This window comes from Hyla sarda, chromosome 2 (genome assembly GCF_029499605.1).
Source record: "Hyla sarda isolate aHylSar1 chromosome 2, aHylSar1.hap1, whole genome shotgun sequence".
Lineage (NCBI taxonomy): Eukaryota > Metazoa > Chordata > Amphibia > Anura > Hylidae > Hyla > Hyla sarda.
The window spans coordinates 5,712,662-5,731,032 of record NC_079190.1 but is presented as its reverse complement, the minus strand read 5'-3'; the positions used below and the strand labels follow the sequence as shown (position 1 = coordinate 5,731,032).

Here is an 18,371-nt window from a genome sequence, read left to right as displayed (position 1 = left end):
GACATAACGATGCTCCGTCCCCTGTATTGCCCGTCATTACGTGCAGAGCGAAGTCGCTCTGTGCTGTAATGATAGCGGGGTGCCGAAGCGGCAATCCCGGGGCTCCCCAGCAGGGGATAGGATAGGGGATAAGATGTCTAGGGGCGGAGTACCCCTTTAACTTGTCTGTGTTTCACTTTGGGTTCTTTCTCTTTTTTATGTTCCTTTGCACAGTTGTAAGTTACGAGATACGCCCATCCACACCGGAGCTCAGGTATTTAACCCAGCGGTAGTAGGGGAGTGGTCCGAGGAAGTGCGCTTGCACACGAAATAACTATCACCGCTACGTGGACGGCGTCCGAGCTCTCCCTTGCTCTCGCCCTAGCTTAAAGGGGTACTCCGCTGCTCAGCTGGAGCTGGGAGCTCATGACGTCATAGCCCCGCCCCCTGGTGATGTCACGCCCCACCCCCTCAATGCAAGTCTATGGGAGGGGGGGTGACGGCTGTCACGCCCCCTCCCATAGACTTGCATTGAGGGGGCAGGGCTATGGCGTCACGAGCTACCGGCTCCAGCGTGAAGTCTGAGTGTACGCTGCTCGTGCGCGAAGTCACTCGCAGGTAAAGGTAAATCAAGGTTTTCACCCAATAATTTAGCCTGAAAGGTAGATTTCCTTTGATTTCTGAGCCCAAAAGGTAAATCAAGACTTCCCTCGTATCTTTTAGCTTGAAAGGTTAATCAAGGCTGTCCAGTCTGGAAATCCTACTGATTATGTTTACACAATGTAGCCTCTTTTGTGTAGTGTCTTCTACCTTTAGATTGTCCTCCTCCTCATTATCAGCAGTTCACTGCTTAGACCAGGGCTGCTTTTCTTATGTAAGTAATTTCTTGCTTTGATGCTGTTGCTCTTTTACTGTCTGCTCACAAAGCACCTTACAAAGCCTGTGCATAAATAACTGTCCTGCCCCCCACAAGTCATCTATACCGTCTTCAACACTATGGCATGGCACAGCAGAGAGGAGTATATTATGCTGTACTTTCATTGGCCAGAGAAATAAGGGAATCAAAGTACAGGTGTAAGTGCTGCTGGTTTAAATCTAGCAGGAAATACTTGTGCACCACGGAGGTGTCTCTCAATACTGCAGTGATGGCAGTAATATTATTTTATTACCATGACAGTCCCTTGTCAAGTCTTACAAATATTCTTGTATACAGGAGGCAGTATTATAGTAGTTATATTCTTGTATATAGGGAGCAGTATTATAGTAGTTATATCCTTGTATATAGGAGCAGTATTATAGTAGTTATATTCTTGTATATAGGAGCAGTATTATAGTAGTTATATTCTTGTATATAGGAGCAGTATTATAGTAGTTATATTCATGTATATAGGAGCAGTTGTTACGCCGAGCGCTCCGGGTCCCCGCTCCTCCCCGGAGCGCTCGCTACACTCTCCCCGCTGCAGCGCTCCGGTCAGATCCACTGACCCGGGGCGCTGCGATTCCGCTTCCAGCCGGGATGCGATTCGCGATGCGGGTAGCGCCCGCTCGCGATGCGCACCCCGGCTCCCGTACCTGACTCGCTCTCCCTCGGTCCTGTCCCGGCGCGCGCGGCCCCGCTCCCTAGGGCGCGCGCGCGCCGGGTCTTTGCGATTTAAAGGGCCACTGCGCCGCTGATTGGCGCAGTGATTCCAATTAGTGTCTTCACCTGTGCACTTCCCTATATCACCTCACTTCCCCTGCACTTCCTTGCCGGATCTTGTTGCCATTGTGCCAGTGAAAGCGTTTCCTGTGTGTTCCTAGCCTGTGTTCCAGACCTCCTGCCGTTGCCCCTGACTACGATCCTTGCTGCCTGCCCCGACCTTCTGCTACGTCCGACCTTGCTTCTGTCTACTCCCTTGTACCGCGCCTATCTTCAGCAGCCTGAGAGGTGAGCCGTTGCTAGTGGATACGACCTGGTCACTACCGCCGCAGCAAGACCATCCCGCTTTGCGGCGGGCTCTGGTGAAAACCAGTAGTGACTTAGAACCGGTCCACTAGCACGGTCCACGCCAATCCCTCTCTGGCACAGAGGATCCACTACCTGCCAGCCGGCATCGTGACAGTAGATCCGGCCATGGATCCCGCTGAAGTTCCTCTGCCAGTTGTCGCTGACCTCACCACGGTGGTCGCCCAGCAGTCACAACAGATAGCGCAACAAGACCAACAGCTGTCTCAACTGACCGTTATGCTACAGCAGTTACTACCACAGCTTCAGCAGTCATCTCCTCCGCCAGCTCCTGCACCTCCTCCGCAGCGAGTGGCCGCTCCTGGTCTACGCCTATCCTTGCCGGATAAATTTGATGGGGACTCTAAGTTTTGCCGTGGCTTTCTTTCCCAATGTTCCCTGCATCTGGAGATGATGTCGGACCTGTTTCCCACTGAAAGGTCTAAGGTGGCTTTCGTAGTCAGCCTTCTGTCTGGAAAAGCCCTGTCTTGGGCCACACCGCTCTGGGACCGCAATGACCCCGTCACTGCCTCCGTACACTCCTTCTTCTCGGAAATCCGAAGTGTCTTTGAGGAACCTGCCCGAGCCTCTTCTGCTGAGACTGCCCTGTTGAACCTGGTCCAGGGTAATTCTTCCGTTGGCGAGTATGCCGTACAATTCCGTACTCTTGCTTCAGAATTATCCTGGAACAATGAGGCCCTCTGCGCGACCTTTAAAAAAGGCCTATCCAGCAACATTAAAGATGTTCTGGCCGCACGAGAAATGCCTGCTAATCTTCATGAACTTATTCACCTAGCCACTCGCATTGACATGCGTTTTTCCGAAAGGCGTCAGGAGCTCCGCCAAGATATGGACTCTGTTCGCACGAGGCGTTTCTTCTCCTCGGCTCCTCTCTCCTCTGGTCCCCTGCAATCTGTTCCTGTGCCTCCCGCCGTGGAGGCTATGCAGGTCGACCGGTCTCGCCTGACACCTCAAGAGAGGACACGACGCCGCATGGAGAACCTCTGCCTGTACTGTGCTAGTACCGAACACTTCCTGAGGGATTGTCCTATCCGTCCTCCCCGCCTGGAAAGACGTACGCTGACTCCGCACAAAGGTGAGACAATCCTTGATGTCTACTCTGCTTCTCCACGTCTTACTGTGCCTGTGCGGATGTCTGCCTCTGCCTTCTCCTTCTCTACTGTGGCCTTCTTGGACTCTGGATCTGCAGGAAATTTTATTTTGGCCTCTCTCGTCAACAGGTTCAACATCCCAGTGACCAGTCTCGCCAAACCCCTTTACATCAATTGTGTAAACAATGAAAGATTGGACTGTACCATACGTTTCCGCACGGAGCCCCTTCTAATGAGCATCGGATCTCATCACGAGAGGATTGAACTTTTGGTCCTCCCCAATTGCACCTCGGAAATTCTCCTTGGACTTCCCTGGCTTCAACTTCATTCCCCAACCCTGGATTGGTCCACTGGGGAGATCAAGAGTTGGGGGCCCTCTTGTTCCAAGGACTGTCTAAAACCGGTTCCCAGTAACCCTTGCCGTGACTCTGTGGTTCCTCCAGTAACCGGTCTCCCTAAGGCCTATATGGACTTCGCGGATGTTTTCTGCAAAAAACAAGCGGAGACTCTACCTCCTCACAGGCCTTATGATTGTCCTATCGACCTCCTCCCGGGCACTACTCCACCCCGGGGCAGAATTTATCCTCTCTCTGCCCCAGAGACTCTTGCCATGTCTGAATACGTCCAGGAAAATTTAAAAAAGGGCTTTATCCGTAAATCCTCCTCTCCTGCCGGAGCCGGATTTTTCTTTGTGTCCAAAAAAGATGGCTCCCTACGTCCTTGCATTGACTACCGCGGTCTTAATAAAATCACGGTTAAGAACCGCTACCCCCTACCCCTCATCTCTGAACTCTTTGATCGCCTCCAAGGTGCCCACATCTTTACTAAATTGGACTTAAGAGGCGCCTATAACCTCATCCGCATCAGAGAGGGGGATGAGTGGAAAACAGCATTTAACACCAGAGATGGACACTTTGAGTATCTGGTCATGCCCTTTGGCCTGTGCAACGCCCCTGCTGTCTTCCAAGACTTTGTTAATGAAATTTTTCGTGATCTGTTATACTCCTGTGTTGTTGTATATCTGGATGATATCCTAATTTTTTCGGCCAATCTAGAAGAACACCGCCAGCATGTCCGTATGGTTCTTCAGAGACTTCGTGACAATCAACTCTATGCTAAAATTGAGAAATGTCTGTTTGAATGCCAATCTCTTCCTTCAGCGCCTCAGTTGGCTAAACAATTTTTTGTACACATTTTTCGTCTTCACGGGTTGCCTACGCAGATCGTCTCGGATAGAGGTGTCCAATTCGTGTCTAAATTCTGGAGGGCTCTCTGTAAACAACTCAAGATTAAATTAAATTTTTCTTCTGCATATCATCCCCAGTCCAATGGACAAGTAGAAAGAATTAACCAGGTCTTGGGTGATTATTTGCGACATTTTGTTTCCTCCCGCCAGGATGACTGGGCAGATCTCCTTCCATGGGCCGAATTCTCGTATAACTTCAGAGTCTCTGAATCTTCCTCCAAATCCCCATTTTTCGTGGTGTACGGCCGTCACCCTCTTCCCCCCCTCCCTACCCCCTTGCCCTCTGGTCTGCCCGCTGTGGATGAAATTTCTCGTGACCTTTCCATCATATGGAGAGAGACCCAAAATTCTTTCTTACAGGCTTCATCACGCATGAAGAAGTTCGCAGATAAGAAAAGAAGAGCTCCTCCCGTTTTTTCCCCTGGAGACAAGGTATGGCTCTCCGCTAAATATGTCCGCTTCCGTGTCCCTAGCTACAAGTTGGGACCACGCTATCTTGGTCCTTTCAAAGTTTTGTGTCAAATTAATCCTGTCTCTTACAAACTTCTTCTTCCTCCTTCTCTTCGTATCCCTAATGCCTTTCACGTCTCTCTTCTTAAACCACTCATCCTCAACCGTTTTTCTCCCAAATCTGTTCCTCCCACTCCTGTTTCCGGCTCCTCGGACATCTTCTCTGTCAAAGAGATCTTAGCCTCTAAAAAGGTCAGAGGGAAAACTTTTTTTTTAGTGGACTGGGAGGGTTGTGGTCCTGAAGAGAGATCCTGGGAACCTGAGGACAACATCCTAGACAAAAGTCTGCTCCTCAGGTTCTCAGGCTCTAAGAAGAGGGGGAGACCCAAGGGGGGGGGTACTGTTACGCCGAGCGCTCCGGGTCCCCGCTCCTCCCCGGAGCGCTCGCTACACTCTCCCCGCTGCAGCGCTCCGGTCAGATCCACTGACCCGGGGCGCTGCGATTCCGCTTCCAGCCGGGATGCGATTCGCGATGCGGGTAGCGCCCACTCGCGATGCGCACCCCGGCTCCCGTACCTGACTCGCTCTCCCTCGGTCCTGTCCCGGCGCGCGCGGCCCCGCTCCCTAGGGCGCGCGCGCGCCGGGTCTTTGCGATTTAAAGGGCCACTGCGCCGCTGATTGGCGCAGTGATTCCAATTAGTGTCTTCACCTGTGCACTTCCCTATATCACCTCACTTCCCCTGCACTTCCTTGCCGGATCTTGTTGCCATTGTGCCAGTGAAAGCGTTTCCTGTGTGTTCCTAGCCTGTGTTCCAGACCTCCTGCCGTTGCCCCTGACTACGATCCTTGCTGCCTGCCCCGACCTTCTGCTACGTCCGACCTTGCTTCTGTCTACTCCCTTGTACCGCGCCTATCTTCAGCAGCCTGAGAGGTGAGCCGTTGCTAGTGGATACGACCTGGTCACTACCGCCGCAGCAAGACCATCCCGCTTTGCGGCGGGCTCTGGTGAAAACCAGTAGTGACTTAGAACCGGTCCACTAGCACGGTCCACGCCAATCCCTCTCTGGCACAGAGGATCCACTACCTGCCAGCCGGCATCGTGACAGCAGTATTATAGTAGTTATATTCTTGTATATAGGAGCAGTATTATAGTAGTTATATTCTTGTATATAGGAGCAGTATTATAGTAGTTATATTCTTGTATATAGGAGCAGTATTATAGTAGTTATATTCTTGTATATAGGAGCAGTATTATAGTAGTTATATTCTTGTATATAGGAGGCAGTATTATAGTAGTTATATTCCTATATATAGGAGCAGTATTATAGTAGTTATATTCTTGTATATCGGAGCAGTATTATAGTAGTTATATTCTTGTATATAGGAGCAGTATTATAGTAGTTATATTCTTGTATATAGGAGACAGTATAATAGTAGTTATATTCTTGTACATAGGAGCAGTATTATAGTAGTTATATTCTTGTATATAGGAGGAAGTATTATAGTAGTTATATTCTTGTATATAGGAGCAGTATTATAATAGTTATATTCCTGTATATAGGAGCAGTATTATAGTAGTTATATTCTAATATATAGGAACAATATTATAGTAGTTATGTTCTTGTATATTGGAGCAGTATTATAGTAGTTATATTCTTGTATATAGGAGCAGTATTATAGTAGTTATATTCTTGTATATAGGAGCAGTATTATAGTAGTTATATTCTTGTATATAGGAGCAGTATTATAGTAGTTATATTCTTGTATATAGGAGGCAGTATTATAGCAGTTATATTCTTGTATATAGGAGCAGTATTATAGTAGTTATATTCTTTTATATAGGAGCAGTATTATAGTAGTTATATTCTTGTATATAGGAGGCAGTATTATAGCAGTTATATTCTTGTATATAGGAGCAGTATTATAGTAGTTATATTCTTGTATATAAGAGCAGTATTATAATAGTTATATTCTTGTATATAGGAGCAGTATTATAGTAGTTATATTCTAATATATAGGAACAGTATTATAGTAGTTATGTTCTTGTATATTGGAGCAGTATTATAATAGTTATATTCCTGTATATAGGGGCAGTATTATAGTAGTTATATTCTTGTATATAGGAGCAGTATTATAGTAGTTATATTCTTGTATATAGGAGCAGTATTATAGTAGTTATATTCTTGTATATAGGGGCAGTATTATAGTAGTTATATTCTTGTATATAGGAGCAGTATTATAGTAGTTATATTCTAATATATAGGAACAGTATTATAGTAGTTATGTTCTTGTATATTGGAGCAGTATTATAATAGTTATATTCCTGTATATAGGGGCAGTATTATAGTAGTTATATTCTTGTATATAGGAGCAGTATTATAGTATTATATTCTTGTATATAGGAGCAGTATTATAGTAGTTATATTCTTGTATATAGGGGCAGTATTATAGTAGTTATATTCTTGTATATAGGAGGCAGTATTATAGTAGTTATATTCTTGTACATAAAGGCAGTATTATAGTAGTAATATTTTAATAAGTAGGGGCAGTATTATTGTAGTTATATTTTAGTAAACAGGGGGCAGTGTGTTATAACGGTGTTATTCTTGTATTGCAGGCAGTTTATTAGCTTCTTGCTGATTTCAGGCACATCTATACTGTAGAATTAATCTCACTAAGGTTTTGTCTGTATAAATGTTTCATTGCGAAAATTCATTATATGAGATTAATTATAGTTTGGAAAATGTTTAGTGGAGAGAATGTTATTATATTTAGGGTCCTAAAGAGTCCTTGGAATGTGCGCGGCGCAGTGGAGTCACATTCACTGTTAATAAAGCAGATGAATTACATACACGGTGATAGGAGCCGCACCGAGACGTCTGTGTTATTACCCGGTGATCATTAGACTCAATACATCAGGCGTCACCCAAAGATGAGGAGATTTGTTTTCTTTTCCACAAATTGCTCATTAAGAAGCTGAGAAGACGCTTTCTCCAGAATTGTAATTGGCTGAGATTAATTCACATTGTATCTGAGATCCTGAGGATCAGTAAATAGTGGAAATGTTATATAGTGAGGGATAAGTAATGTAATGTATGTACACAGTGACTTCACCAGCAGAATAGTGAGTGCAGCTCTGGAGTATAATACAGGATATAACTCAGGATCAGTACAGGATAAGTAATGTAATGTATGTACACAGTGACTTCACCAGCAGAATAGTGAGTGCAGCTCTGGAGTATAATACAGGATATAACTCAGGATCAGTACAGGATAAGTAATGTAATGTATGTACACAGTGACCTCACCAGCAGAATAATGAGTACAGCTCTGGAGTATAATACAGGATATAACTCAGGATCAGTACAGTATAAGTAATGTAATGTATGTACACAGTGACCCCTCCAGCAGAATAATGAGTACAGCTCTGGAGTATAATACAGGATATAACTCAGGATCAGTACAGTATAAGTAATGTAATGTATGTACACAGTGACCTCACCAGCAGAATAGTGAGTACAGCTCTGGAGTATAATACAAGATATAATTCAGGATCAGTACATGATAAGTAATGTAATGTATGTACACAGTGACCCCACCAGCAGAATAGTGAGTACAGCTCTGGAGTATAATACAGGATATAACTCAGGATCAGTACAGGATAAGTAATGTAATGTATGTACACTGTGACCTTACCAGCAGAATAGTGAGTACAGCTCTGAAGTATAATACAGGAAATAACTCAGGATCAGTACAGGATAAGTAATGTAATGTATGTACACAGTGACCTCACCAGCAGAATAGTGAGTACAGCTCTGGAGTATAATACAGGATATAACTCAGGGTCAGTACAGGATAAGTAATGTAATGTATGTACACAGTGACCTCACCAGTAGAATAGTGAGTGCAGCTCTGGAGTATAATACAGGGTATAACTCAGGATCAGTACAGGATAAGTAATGTAATGTATATACACAGTGACCTCACCAGCAGAATAGTGAGTACAGCTCTGGGGTATAATACAGGATATAACTCAGGATCAGTACAGGATAAGTAATGTAATGTATATACACAGTGACCTCACCAGCAGAATAGTGAGTGCAGCTCTGAAGTATAATACAGGAAATAACCCAGTATCTTCCATCATCTCCCAGTGAACTGGATGCAAATTGAACATAAGGGGCGCAGAGTCATCGCTCCTTTATTAGGTTGCAGAATATACTAAATTGACAGGAAATATAGGTTGTAGGAATAAAGGATGGTCGAGCGCATCCTATAAATAACGTATGTGGCTGCATTAAGTAGAAATTGGAATAGATGGATAAACACCGGTCATTACATGAAGAGAACCTCACATCCCCTAATATCCGGTACAGTTCCTTGAATCCCCCGCACGCGCTCTCTTGGTATTGACTTGATGGAATTATTCATCTCCTGAAGATTTATTCTAAGGCGGATGATGTGCAGGAGTAAGAGAAAGTCACAAAAAGGTTTACCGTATCCACTTATATAAAAGCGCAACCAAACGATCATTGTCCTATACGTCCCTAACATCAGATTCACCAATTACCCTGGATGAGATGGTGACGGCCGATCCCCCTGCACATACGGCTCCTGGTCCTGATTTCATTCCAGCAGATGAGAATCATTACTATTTCACTACCGCAGTTATTTAATGTGTTCAATGAGGGGTGAAGCCTGCGAGATCCGTCCACTCCATAAAAGAATCTGATAAAGAGTCGTATAGGCTGGAAATGCTAAAACTCTAGATAGAAAAGTACTAACAAAACTGCTGGATAATCACTTATCCTATAAATGAGGAAGTCATGAATACAGACCAATATAACTATAATACTGTAATATGTGCAAGAATATAACTACTATAATACTGCCCCTATATACAAGAATATAACTACTATAATACTGCTCCTATATACAAGAATATAACTACTTTAATACTGCCCCTATATACAAGAATATAACTACTATAATACTGCTCCTATATACAAGAATATAACTACTATAATACTGCCCCTATATACAAGAATATAATTACTATAATACTGCTCCTATATACAAGAATATAACTACTTTAATACTGCTCCTATATACAAGAATATAACTACTATAATACTGTCTCCTATATACAAGAATATAACTACTATAATACTGCTCCTATATACAAGAATATAACTACTATAATACTGCTCCTATATACAAGAATATAACTACTATAATACTGCTCCTATATACAAGAATATAACTACTATAATACTGCTCCTTTATACAAGAATATAACTACTATAATACTGCCTCCTATATACAAGAATATAACTACAATAATACTGCTCCTATATACAAGAATATATCTACTATAATACTGCTCCTATATACAAGAATATATCTACTATAATACTGCTCCTATATACAAGAATATAACTACTATAATACTCTCCTATATACTATATAATACTCTCCTATAATACTCTCCTATATACTCTCCTATAATACTGCCCCCTATATACAAGAATATAACTACTATAATACTGCTCCCTATATACAAGAATATAACTACTATAATACTGCTCCTATATACAAGAATATAACTACTATAATACTGCCCCCTATATACAAGAATATAACTACTATAATACTGCTCCTATATACAAGAATATAACTACTATAATACTGCTCCTATATATAATAATATAACTACTATAATACTGCTCCTATATACAAGAATATAACTACTATAATACTGCCCCCTAAATACAAGAATATAACTACTATAATACTGTTCCTATATACAAGAATATAACTATTATAATACTGCCTCCTATATACAAGAATATAACTACTATAATACTGCTCCTATATACAAGAATTTAACTACTATAATACTGTTCCTATATACAAGAATATAACTACTATAATACTGCTCCTATATACAAGAATATAACTACTATAATACTGCCTCCTATATACAAGAATATAACTACTATAATACTGCTCCTATATACAAGAATATAACTACTATAATACTGCTCCTATATACAAGAATATAACTACTATAATACTGCCTCATATATACAAGAATATAACTACTATAATACTGCTCCTATATATAAGAATATAACTACTATAATACTGCCCCTGACTTTTATGTGTTTGATCTTGAAAGATATTAGTGGAGGTGCTCTGTAGCATTATTAAAGGAGTACTCCGGGATGTAAAAATTGTGTTTCAGACTGCCGGCAGTAAAAAACAATAAAGGGATACATACCTGCCGCCTCTACCCCTATGCCTACGGTAACCCCTTTCGGGCTCCGCCACGATCCTCTTCCTGGTTGCGGGTGGTCGGTGAGTCATACTGTACTCTGCCAATCACCGGCCAGCAGAGTCCCGCCTTGTCCGGCGATAGGCTGAGCGTCAGTGTGACGTTTTCGGTCCCGGCACCAGGAAGAAGACCAGTGCCGGGGCCAAAAACGTCACACTGACGCTCAGCCTATCTCTGGCCGAAGCGGGACTCTGCTGCGGCCGGTGATTGGCTGAGTACAGTATGACTCACCGACCACAAACAACCAGGAAGAGGATTGTGGCGGAGGCAGGTTATCGGAGGCACCGGGGGAGCGGCGGCAGGTATGTATCCTTTTATTTTTTTACTGCCGGCAGTCTGAAACACAATTTTTACATCCTGGAGTACTCCTTTAAGGATACCCTGCTCTGTTTTATACATTATTTTCCTTTCTGATACATGTCACATGATGTTTAGCATATGAACACAGACGTAGTATTGCGGTACTTACCAGTATGACACATAGTACTCGCCCGCTGTCCTGTTCTAGCAGCGGCAGTATCAGCACTGGAAATAAGGAGAAAATACAGATGGTTAGAAATCATGTGACCAAGAAAGGACCCCAATAGGGGGCAGCACTTCTAGTAAGGAACACGAGTAAACTGAACACAGTCTAAGGCTCAAATTCCCCCGAGGTTTTTTCTGGCGTTTTTTAGGCTAAAAAAAAACCCTGAAAAAGCCTCAAAAACAGCCACAAATTTTCCTGCGTTTTTTGTATATTTTTTATTTTTTTATGGCATTTTTACGTTTGTGTGGAAATTGCATTTTTGACCACTTTGTCCGTTTCCCTGCAAGCTTTTTTTTTTTAGGAACTTCGTTGGTTACCAAAAAAAGTGATGCAGTAGGGATGTCAGAATTTTTAGGAAATAAATTTTATATATTTTAAAATAAATTATATAATTAAATTAAATAATATTAAATAAATTATATAATTAAATTAAATATTAAATAAATAATTAAAATAAATAATATTATTTTAAATAATTAAAATATAAAAATAGCGAACATGTATGATTGTATGATTTTATAATGTGTAATTTAATAATTTATTATGTGTAATGTTTGTATTTTTATGTGTAATAGTGATGTTTTATTTTAGGTACAGTATATATTTTTTTCAGGCTGTTCCATGACGGCACCAGGTCTTACTCCTGAGACGGCCGGAGATGGACCTAAGCTAACATCACTACTAGTAAATTCATATTAGCCACTGGATGCCCTCATTGGTCGCTAAGGCGACCAATGAGGGCATCCAGTGGCTAATATGATTTTATAATAGAAGTGGGCGTATACTTTACAGTATCTCTCCCCCCCCCTTACAGAGCCGCCCGCCCCTGCAGAGCCGCCGCAGTCATCGAGGCTGTGAGCCCCTTATCCCTGCTTGCCTCTGCATCACTCCACGCTGCGTACAGTCAACACTACAACTCCCAGCGTGCCCTTATTGTCAGGACATGCTGGGAGTTGTGTCCCCTTCTTTCCAGTAAAAAAATAAAAAAATAAAAATTAAATATAAAGTTCAATCCCTACAAATTCAGGCATCTCAACTGTATCATTCCTTTTTATTTTTTATTGTTAACGGTACCCAACATATAAAAAAAAAAATAGCTACTTCCATCCCTTTTTTATATCGCTAAAGTAAAAAAAATAATAATAAAAATCACCCCCGAGAAAAAGTCAATGTAAAGACCCGCATGGCTTTTTTTTGTGTTTTTTTTCACTCCCATAGACTTCTATAGCCGACTTCTATTTTGTATGTAAGTCTACTTTTGATCACATGGCGTGCAGTTACACAGTTATATTCATTTGTCATTTTTGTGTAATATCCGTTTTTGTGTTTTTCTATTTTTCTGTTTTGGGGTTTGTTCAGACACTGGATTGTGGCTGGGCAGTTTACTTTGCTATTCTCCCAGGCTAGGGAATAGTTAAAGCTCTTAGCCAATGATAGGTTGGGTGGGGCTATTTAAACCCGCGCTCTCCTGAACTCTGTGCTGGTTATTTGATCTACTCTGACTATGTTATCAGTTTTACCTTTGCTATGTTTAATGCTTGAGTTTTAATCATCGTTAATAGTCCTGTTTATGACAGATTTTATTCCGCTTGGTTTTTAGGATTATGTATGTCCATTCTGCTTAAACTGGTTATCTTAGTCTGTGTTCACACTGTGAGTCTTGCTTGTACTGTGCCCTGTATTTAGCATTCCTGTTTGGAGTCCTGACCTGTATTCCTCCATTTTATGGAGTTTGGTTTTGTATTGTTCCTGTTTGGTATCCTGACTTGTATTCATCCATGTGTGGAGTTTGGCTTTTGATGTTTTCTCTGTAGTGTTCCATGTATTATATTTCTGTTTACTTCTAGGCCAGCATCCTGATCACACAGTGGAGTGTGTCCGATGGTTAAAAGTCTATTTGGAGTTGGTATTGTTGTCCCTCCATGTTTGGTGTGGGAAGTCTAGTTTGTTCTTTGTGTCCAGTGTGAACTGTGTTCTATGTTTCCTGACCTGTTTAGTGTTTTACATTCAGTTATCTGTTCATCATCTCCTGGTTTCTGCTGTATACTTATTCCATATCTAGTCTTGTTCATTTATTCATATCTGCTGTTAATCTTGATTCCGGTCTCTGAACTGTATGTTAGAACGCTATATCCTGGCCTCTTTGTATATTTATTTCCTGTCTGGTTTATCTAATTGTTTGGTTGTTTTCCCGTTATGTTTCTGGCCTGTCCTCAACAATGTACAGTATTATTTGTTTACTTTTACTCCCATTGCACTTTAGAGCAGGGAGGGACCGGCACCGTGGTTGTCAATCTGCCATTCAGGGCGGATGGGCAAGTAGGCAGGGAGAGTGTTTCTAGGGACAGCTTAGGGCACACTCTCCCTGTCCACCCCGTCGATCATGACATTTTGAGTGTAAGACTACTTTTGACCACATGGTGTACATGGTGTAAGTTATAGATCACGGGGGGTCCGAGCGCTGGGGCCCACCTCGATCTCCTGTACAGGGCCGCAGCAGTATGCTGCAAAGGGGGCTTTCCGTCCCCACATGAGGCGGCGGCCAACACGCTCCCTCCATGTATCCCATAGAGAAACATGGAGGTGCCGTGTCTGCCGTGGCTTTATGCTGAGGACAAAACTGCACTTTCGGGAGACTGCCGTGGCATTTCGAAGAGGGGTTAAGTTATTTTGCACTACAGATGTCCTTTAAATTAATACATTTTATTTTTAATTTCACTTTTAACCACATGCTGTGTTCTAAGGTAGTTGAATGAATTTATGTTTTTGAGTGTAATACCACTGCAAACCACATGGTGTGCAGTTATGTGGTAGAAATGCTTTATTATTTTGATTGTTATACTACTCTTTTCTACATGGTGTGCTGTTAAGTGGTGACTTCATTGATGATTTTTATTGTAATACCATCCATTGACACTTTTTATTGTAATACCATTCCTAACCACATGGTGTGCTGATAAGTGGTTGAATCCATTGACAATTTTTATTGTAATACCATTCCTAACCACATGATATACTGTTATGTGGTTGAATCCATTATCACTATTTATTGTAATGCCACTGATAACCACATGGTGCGCTGTTATGTGGTTGATTCTTTTGATCAATTTTATTGTCATACCATTCCTAACCACATGGTGTGCTGTTTTGTTGGAACTAATTTATAACTGTGATTTGTAATTCCACTACTGACCACACGGTGTGCTATTATGTGGTTGAATGATTTATAGTTTTGATTGCAATACCACAACTAACCACACAGTGTGCCATTACATGGTCATAATTTTTTATACAAAAAAAAAAACACTCCCGACCCAAAATAATTTTTGATAGTTATTTGTAATACCACTCCTGACCACTGCTTCTTCATGGTGTGACTGAACGCAACACACAGCACAAAGCTTGTGTCAGAGCTGGATACAAGGAGATCAGCTCACGGTGTAATAGATGCAATGGAGGTTACAGCAGGATCAAGGCAAACATTTGTAAGACAATTCCCACAATCCTTCACACTTGCAGTTTCACTTTTCCTTTTTAGAACTTTATGAGATGATGAAACTGAACAATGTAACTTAAAGGAGTATTCCACTGGAAATATTATTATTTTTTTTTTTTTAAATCAACTGGTGCCAGAAAGTTAAACAGATTTGTAAATTACTTCTATTAAAAAATCTTAATCCTTTCAGTACTTATCAGCTGCTGTTTGCTACAGAGGAAGTTCTTTTCTTTTTGAATTTCCTTTCTGCCTGACTACAGTGCTCTCTGCTGACACCTCTGTCCATGTCAGGAACTGTCCAGAGCAGGAGCAAATCCCTATAGAAAACCTATTCTGCTCTGGACAGTTCGTGACATGGACAGAGGTGTCAGCAGAGAGCACTGTGGTCAGACAGAAAGGAAATTCAAAAAGAAAAGAACTTCCTGTGGAGCAAACAGCAGCTGATAAGTACTGGATGGATTAAGATTTTTAAATGGAAGTAATTTATGTGTATGTGCTCGGCACCTGTGCTGACTCTCACGCTGTGATTATGGGATTGTGGGGTGAGCGATTTCTCTCTGTTATCATCACCTTTGGTGTATGTGCTCGGCACCTGTGCTGACTCTCACGCTGTGATTATGGGATTGTGGGGTGAGACATTTCTTGCTGTTCTCATCACCTTTGGTATATGTGCTTGGCACCTGTGCTGACTCTCACGCTGTGATTATGGGATTGTGGGGTGAGACATTTCTTGCTGTTCTCATCACCTTTGGTATATGTGCTCGGCACCTGTGCTGACTCTCACGCTGTGATTATGGGATTGTGGGGTGAGACATTTCTTGCTGTTCTCATCACCTTTGGTATATGTGCTCTGCACCTGTGCTGACTCTCATGCTGTGATTATGGGATTGTGGGGTGAGTGATTTCTCTCTGTTATCATCACCTTTGGTGTATGTGCTCGGCACCTGTGCTGACTCTCACGCTGTGATTATGGGATTGTGGGGTGAGACCTTTCTCTCTGTTATCATCACCTTTGGTGTATGTGCTCGGCACCTGTGCTGACTCTCACGCTGTGATTATGGGATTGTGGGGTGAGCGATTTCTCTCTGTTATCATCACCTTTGGTGTATGTGCTCGGCACCTGTGCTGACTCTCACGCTGTGATTATGGGATTGTGGGGTGAGCGATTTCTCTCTGTTATCATCACCTTTGGTGTATGTGCTCGGCACCTGTGCTGACTCTCACGCTGTGATCATGGGATTGTGGGGTGAGCGATTTCTCTCTGTTATCATCACCTTTGGTGTATGTGCTCGGCACCTGTGCTGACTCTCACGCTGTGATCATGGGATTGTGGGGTGAGCGATTTCTCTCTGTTATCATCACCTTTGGTGTATGTGCTCGGCACCTGTGCTGACTCTCACGCTGTGATTATGGGAATGTAGGGTGAGCGATTTCTGCCTTTTATCTTGGACACCTGAACTCAAGAGAATTGTCACCTCACACTTATGTGCCTGGGCACTGCAAGCCAAGAACCCACCTTGTTTATCCGGGGGAAGCGGCGCTGCCAGACTGCTCATCCGCTGGCCCCACAGCTCGGATGGGGTGAGTCCACTGCATTCTATCCTCTTCCGGAGCAGAACAGAATCCCTGAAATGAAGACAGAGGTCAGATTAGAATCATCATAGAACAACAGAAGGTGTCATTTCTTATGTCGGTGTCTGAGACAGCAGGCTAACAACAATAGGAGAGATTCATCAAAACTTCGACCGGTTGCCTATAGAAACCAGATCAGATCCAATCTGATCAAACCAATCAGATTGCTTCTTCTAATTTTTAGAGGCTTTTTCAAAAATGAAAGAAGAAATCTGACTGGCTGCTATGGGCAACCAGTCGACTTTTCCTCAGCACAAGTTTTGATGAATCTCCCCTGTAGGGGGAGATTCATCAAAGCTTGTGCTGAGGAAAAGTTGACTGGTTGCCCAAAGCAACCAATCAGATTACTTCTTTCATTATACGGTCACCGCTCGTTTCTTAAAGGGGTACTCCGGTGAAAACCTTTTTTCTTTTATATCAACTGGTGCCAGAAAGTTAAACATATTTGTAAATTACTTCTATTAAAAAATATTAATCCTTCCAGTACTTATTAGCTGCTGAATGCTACAGAGGAAATTCCTTTCTTTTTGGAACACTGATGACATCACGAGCACAGTGCTCTCTGCTGACATCTCTGTCCATTTTAGCAACCATGCATAGCAGATGTAAGCTAAGGGCAGCATGGTGGCTCAGTGGTTAGCACTGCTGCCTTGCAGTGCTGGGGACTTGGGTTCAAATCCCACTAAGGACAACAATAAATAAAGCGTTATTATTATTATAATAACACCAGCAGAGAGAACTGTGGTCGAGATGTCATCAGAGAGCATTCCAAAAAGAAAAGAATTTCCTCTGTAGTATTCAGCGGCTAATAAGTACAGGAAGGATTACAATTTTTTAATAGAAGTAATTTACAAATATGTTTAACTTTCTGCCACCAGTTGATATAAAAGAAAAAAGGTTTTCACCGGAGTACCCCTTTAAGTCGGTGTCTGAGACAACAATGTGGTCACCGCTCGTTTCTCACCTCGGTGTCTGAGGCAACAATACGGTCACCACTCGTTTCTCACCTCGGTGTCTGAGGCAACAATATGGTCACCGCTCGTTTCTTACAGTCATAAGAGGTGTTTTGGTTCTTTCCTGTGTTGTACTTCTCATATGCTGTACTATGTGCTTCTTACGTCTCATTTTATACAATTTATTTCGCTTTTTTCTTTATATTTTCTAAAACTTTATGTGTACACGCTCTATTATCTTCTGTTACTCACTAGTATGGGGAACGTCTATCACAGGTCATTTGATGTCATCAGTGACATTGATATCCCAGCAGTGCTGGGCCATCTAGTTCAGATTGGGAAGAAATCTTAAATAGGTGCAGAGAAGTGGTCAGGTGAATGGCGCCCCCTCCGTGTATCAATCTGAACTGCAGAATCTTTTATTGGACTGAATATATAATTAACTTTTAACCTTCTAAGGTACCGGTAAGTGCACTTTTAAGTTTTTCCTCCCTCACTCCGTATATGATTGGTGCAGTTTTTCATTGAAAGCTCCACCACCAGATTTACCCCACCAGAGCTTTTACTGATATCAGGATTATTAAGTGTTTTTGCCGATTTCCACTTTACCCTCCTCCCAGGGTGCTCCACTTTCTATAAAGCTGCACTCACTCTTC

At 42.3% G+C, this 18,371-nt stretch overlaps 1 protein-coding gene across 4 annotated transcripts in view; it reads right to left on the bottom strand.

Moving 5' to 3' along the window:
• The window catches only part of PDE2A (phosphodiesterase 2A), a 762,902-nt gene that overhangs the window by 155,983 nt on the left and 588,548 nt on the right, over positions 1-18,371 (bottom strand). For all 4 annotated transcript variants that reach the window (XR_008889432.1, XM_056561064.1, XM_056561065.1 and 1 more), the window contains 2 exons: positions 16,647-16,756; positions 11,578-11,633 (listed from right to left, as the gene is read on the bottom strand). Coding sequence is in view for 3 of the 4 variants with exons in the window: in XM_056561064.1 (XP_056417039.1) it covers positions 11,578-11,633; positions 16,647-16,756 (166 nt within the window). In the remaining variant the exon portion in view is untranslated. The remainder of the gene's footprint in view (positions 1-11,577; positions 11,634-16,646; positions 16,757-18,371) is intronic.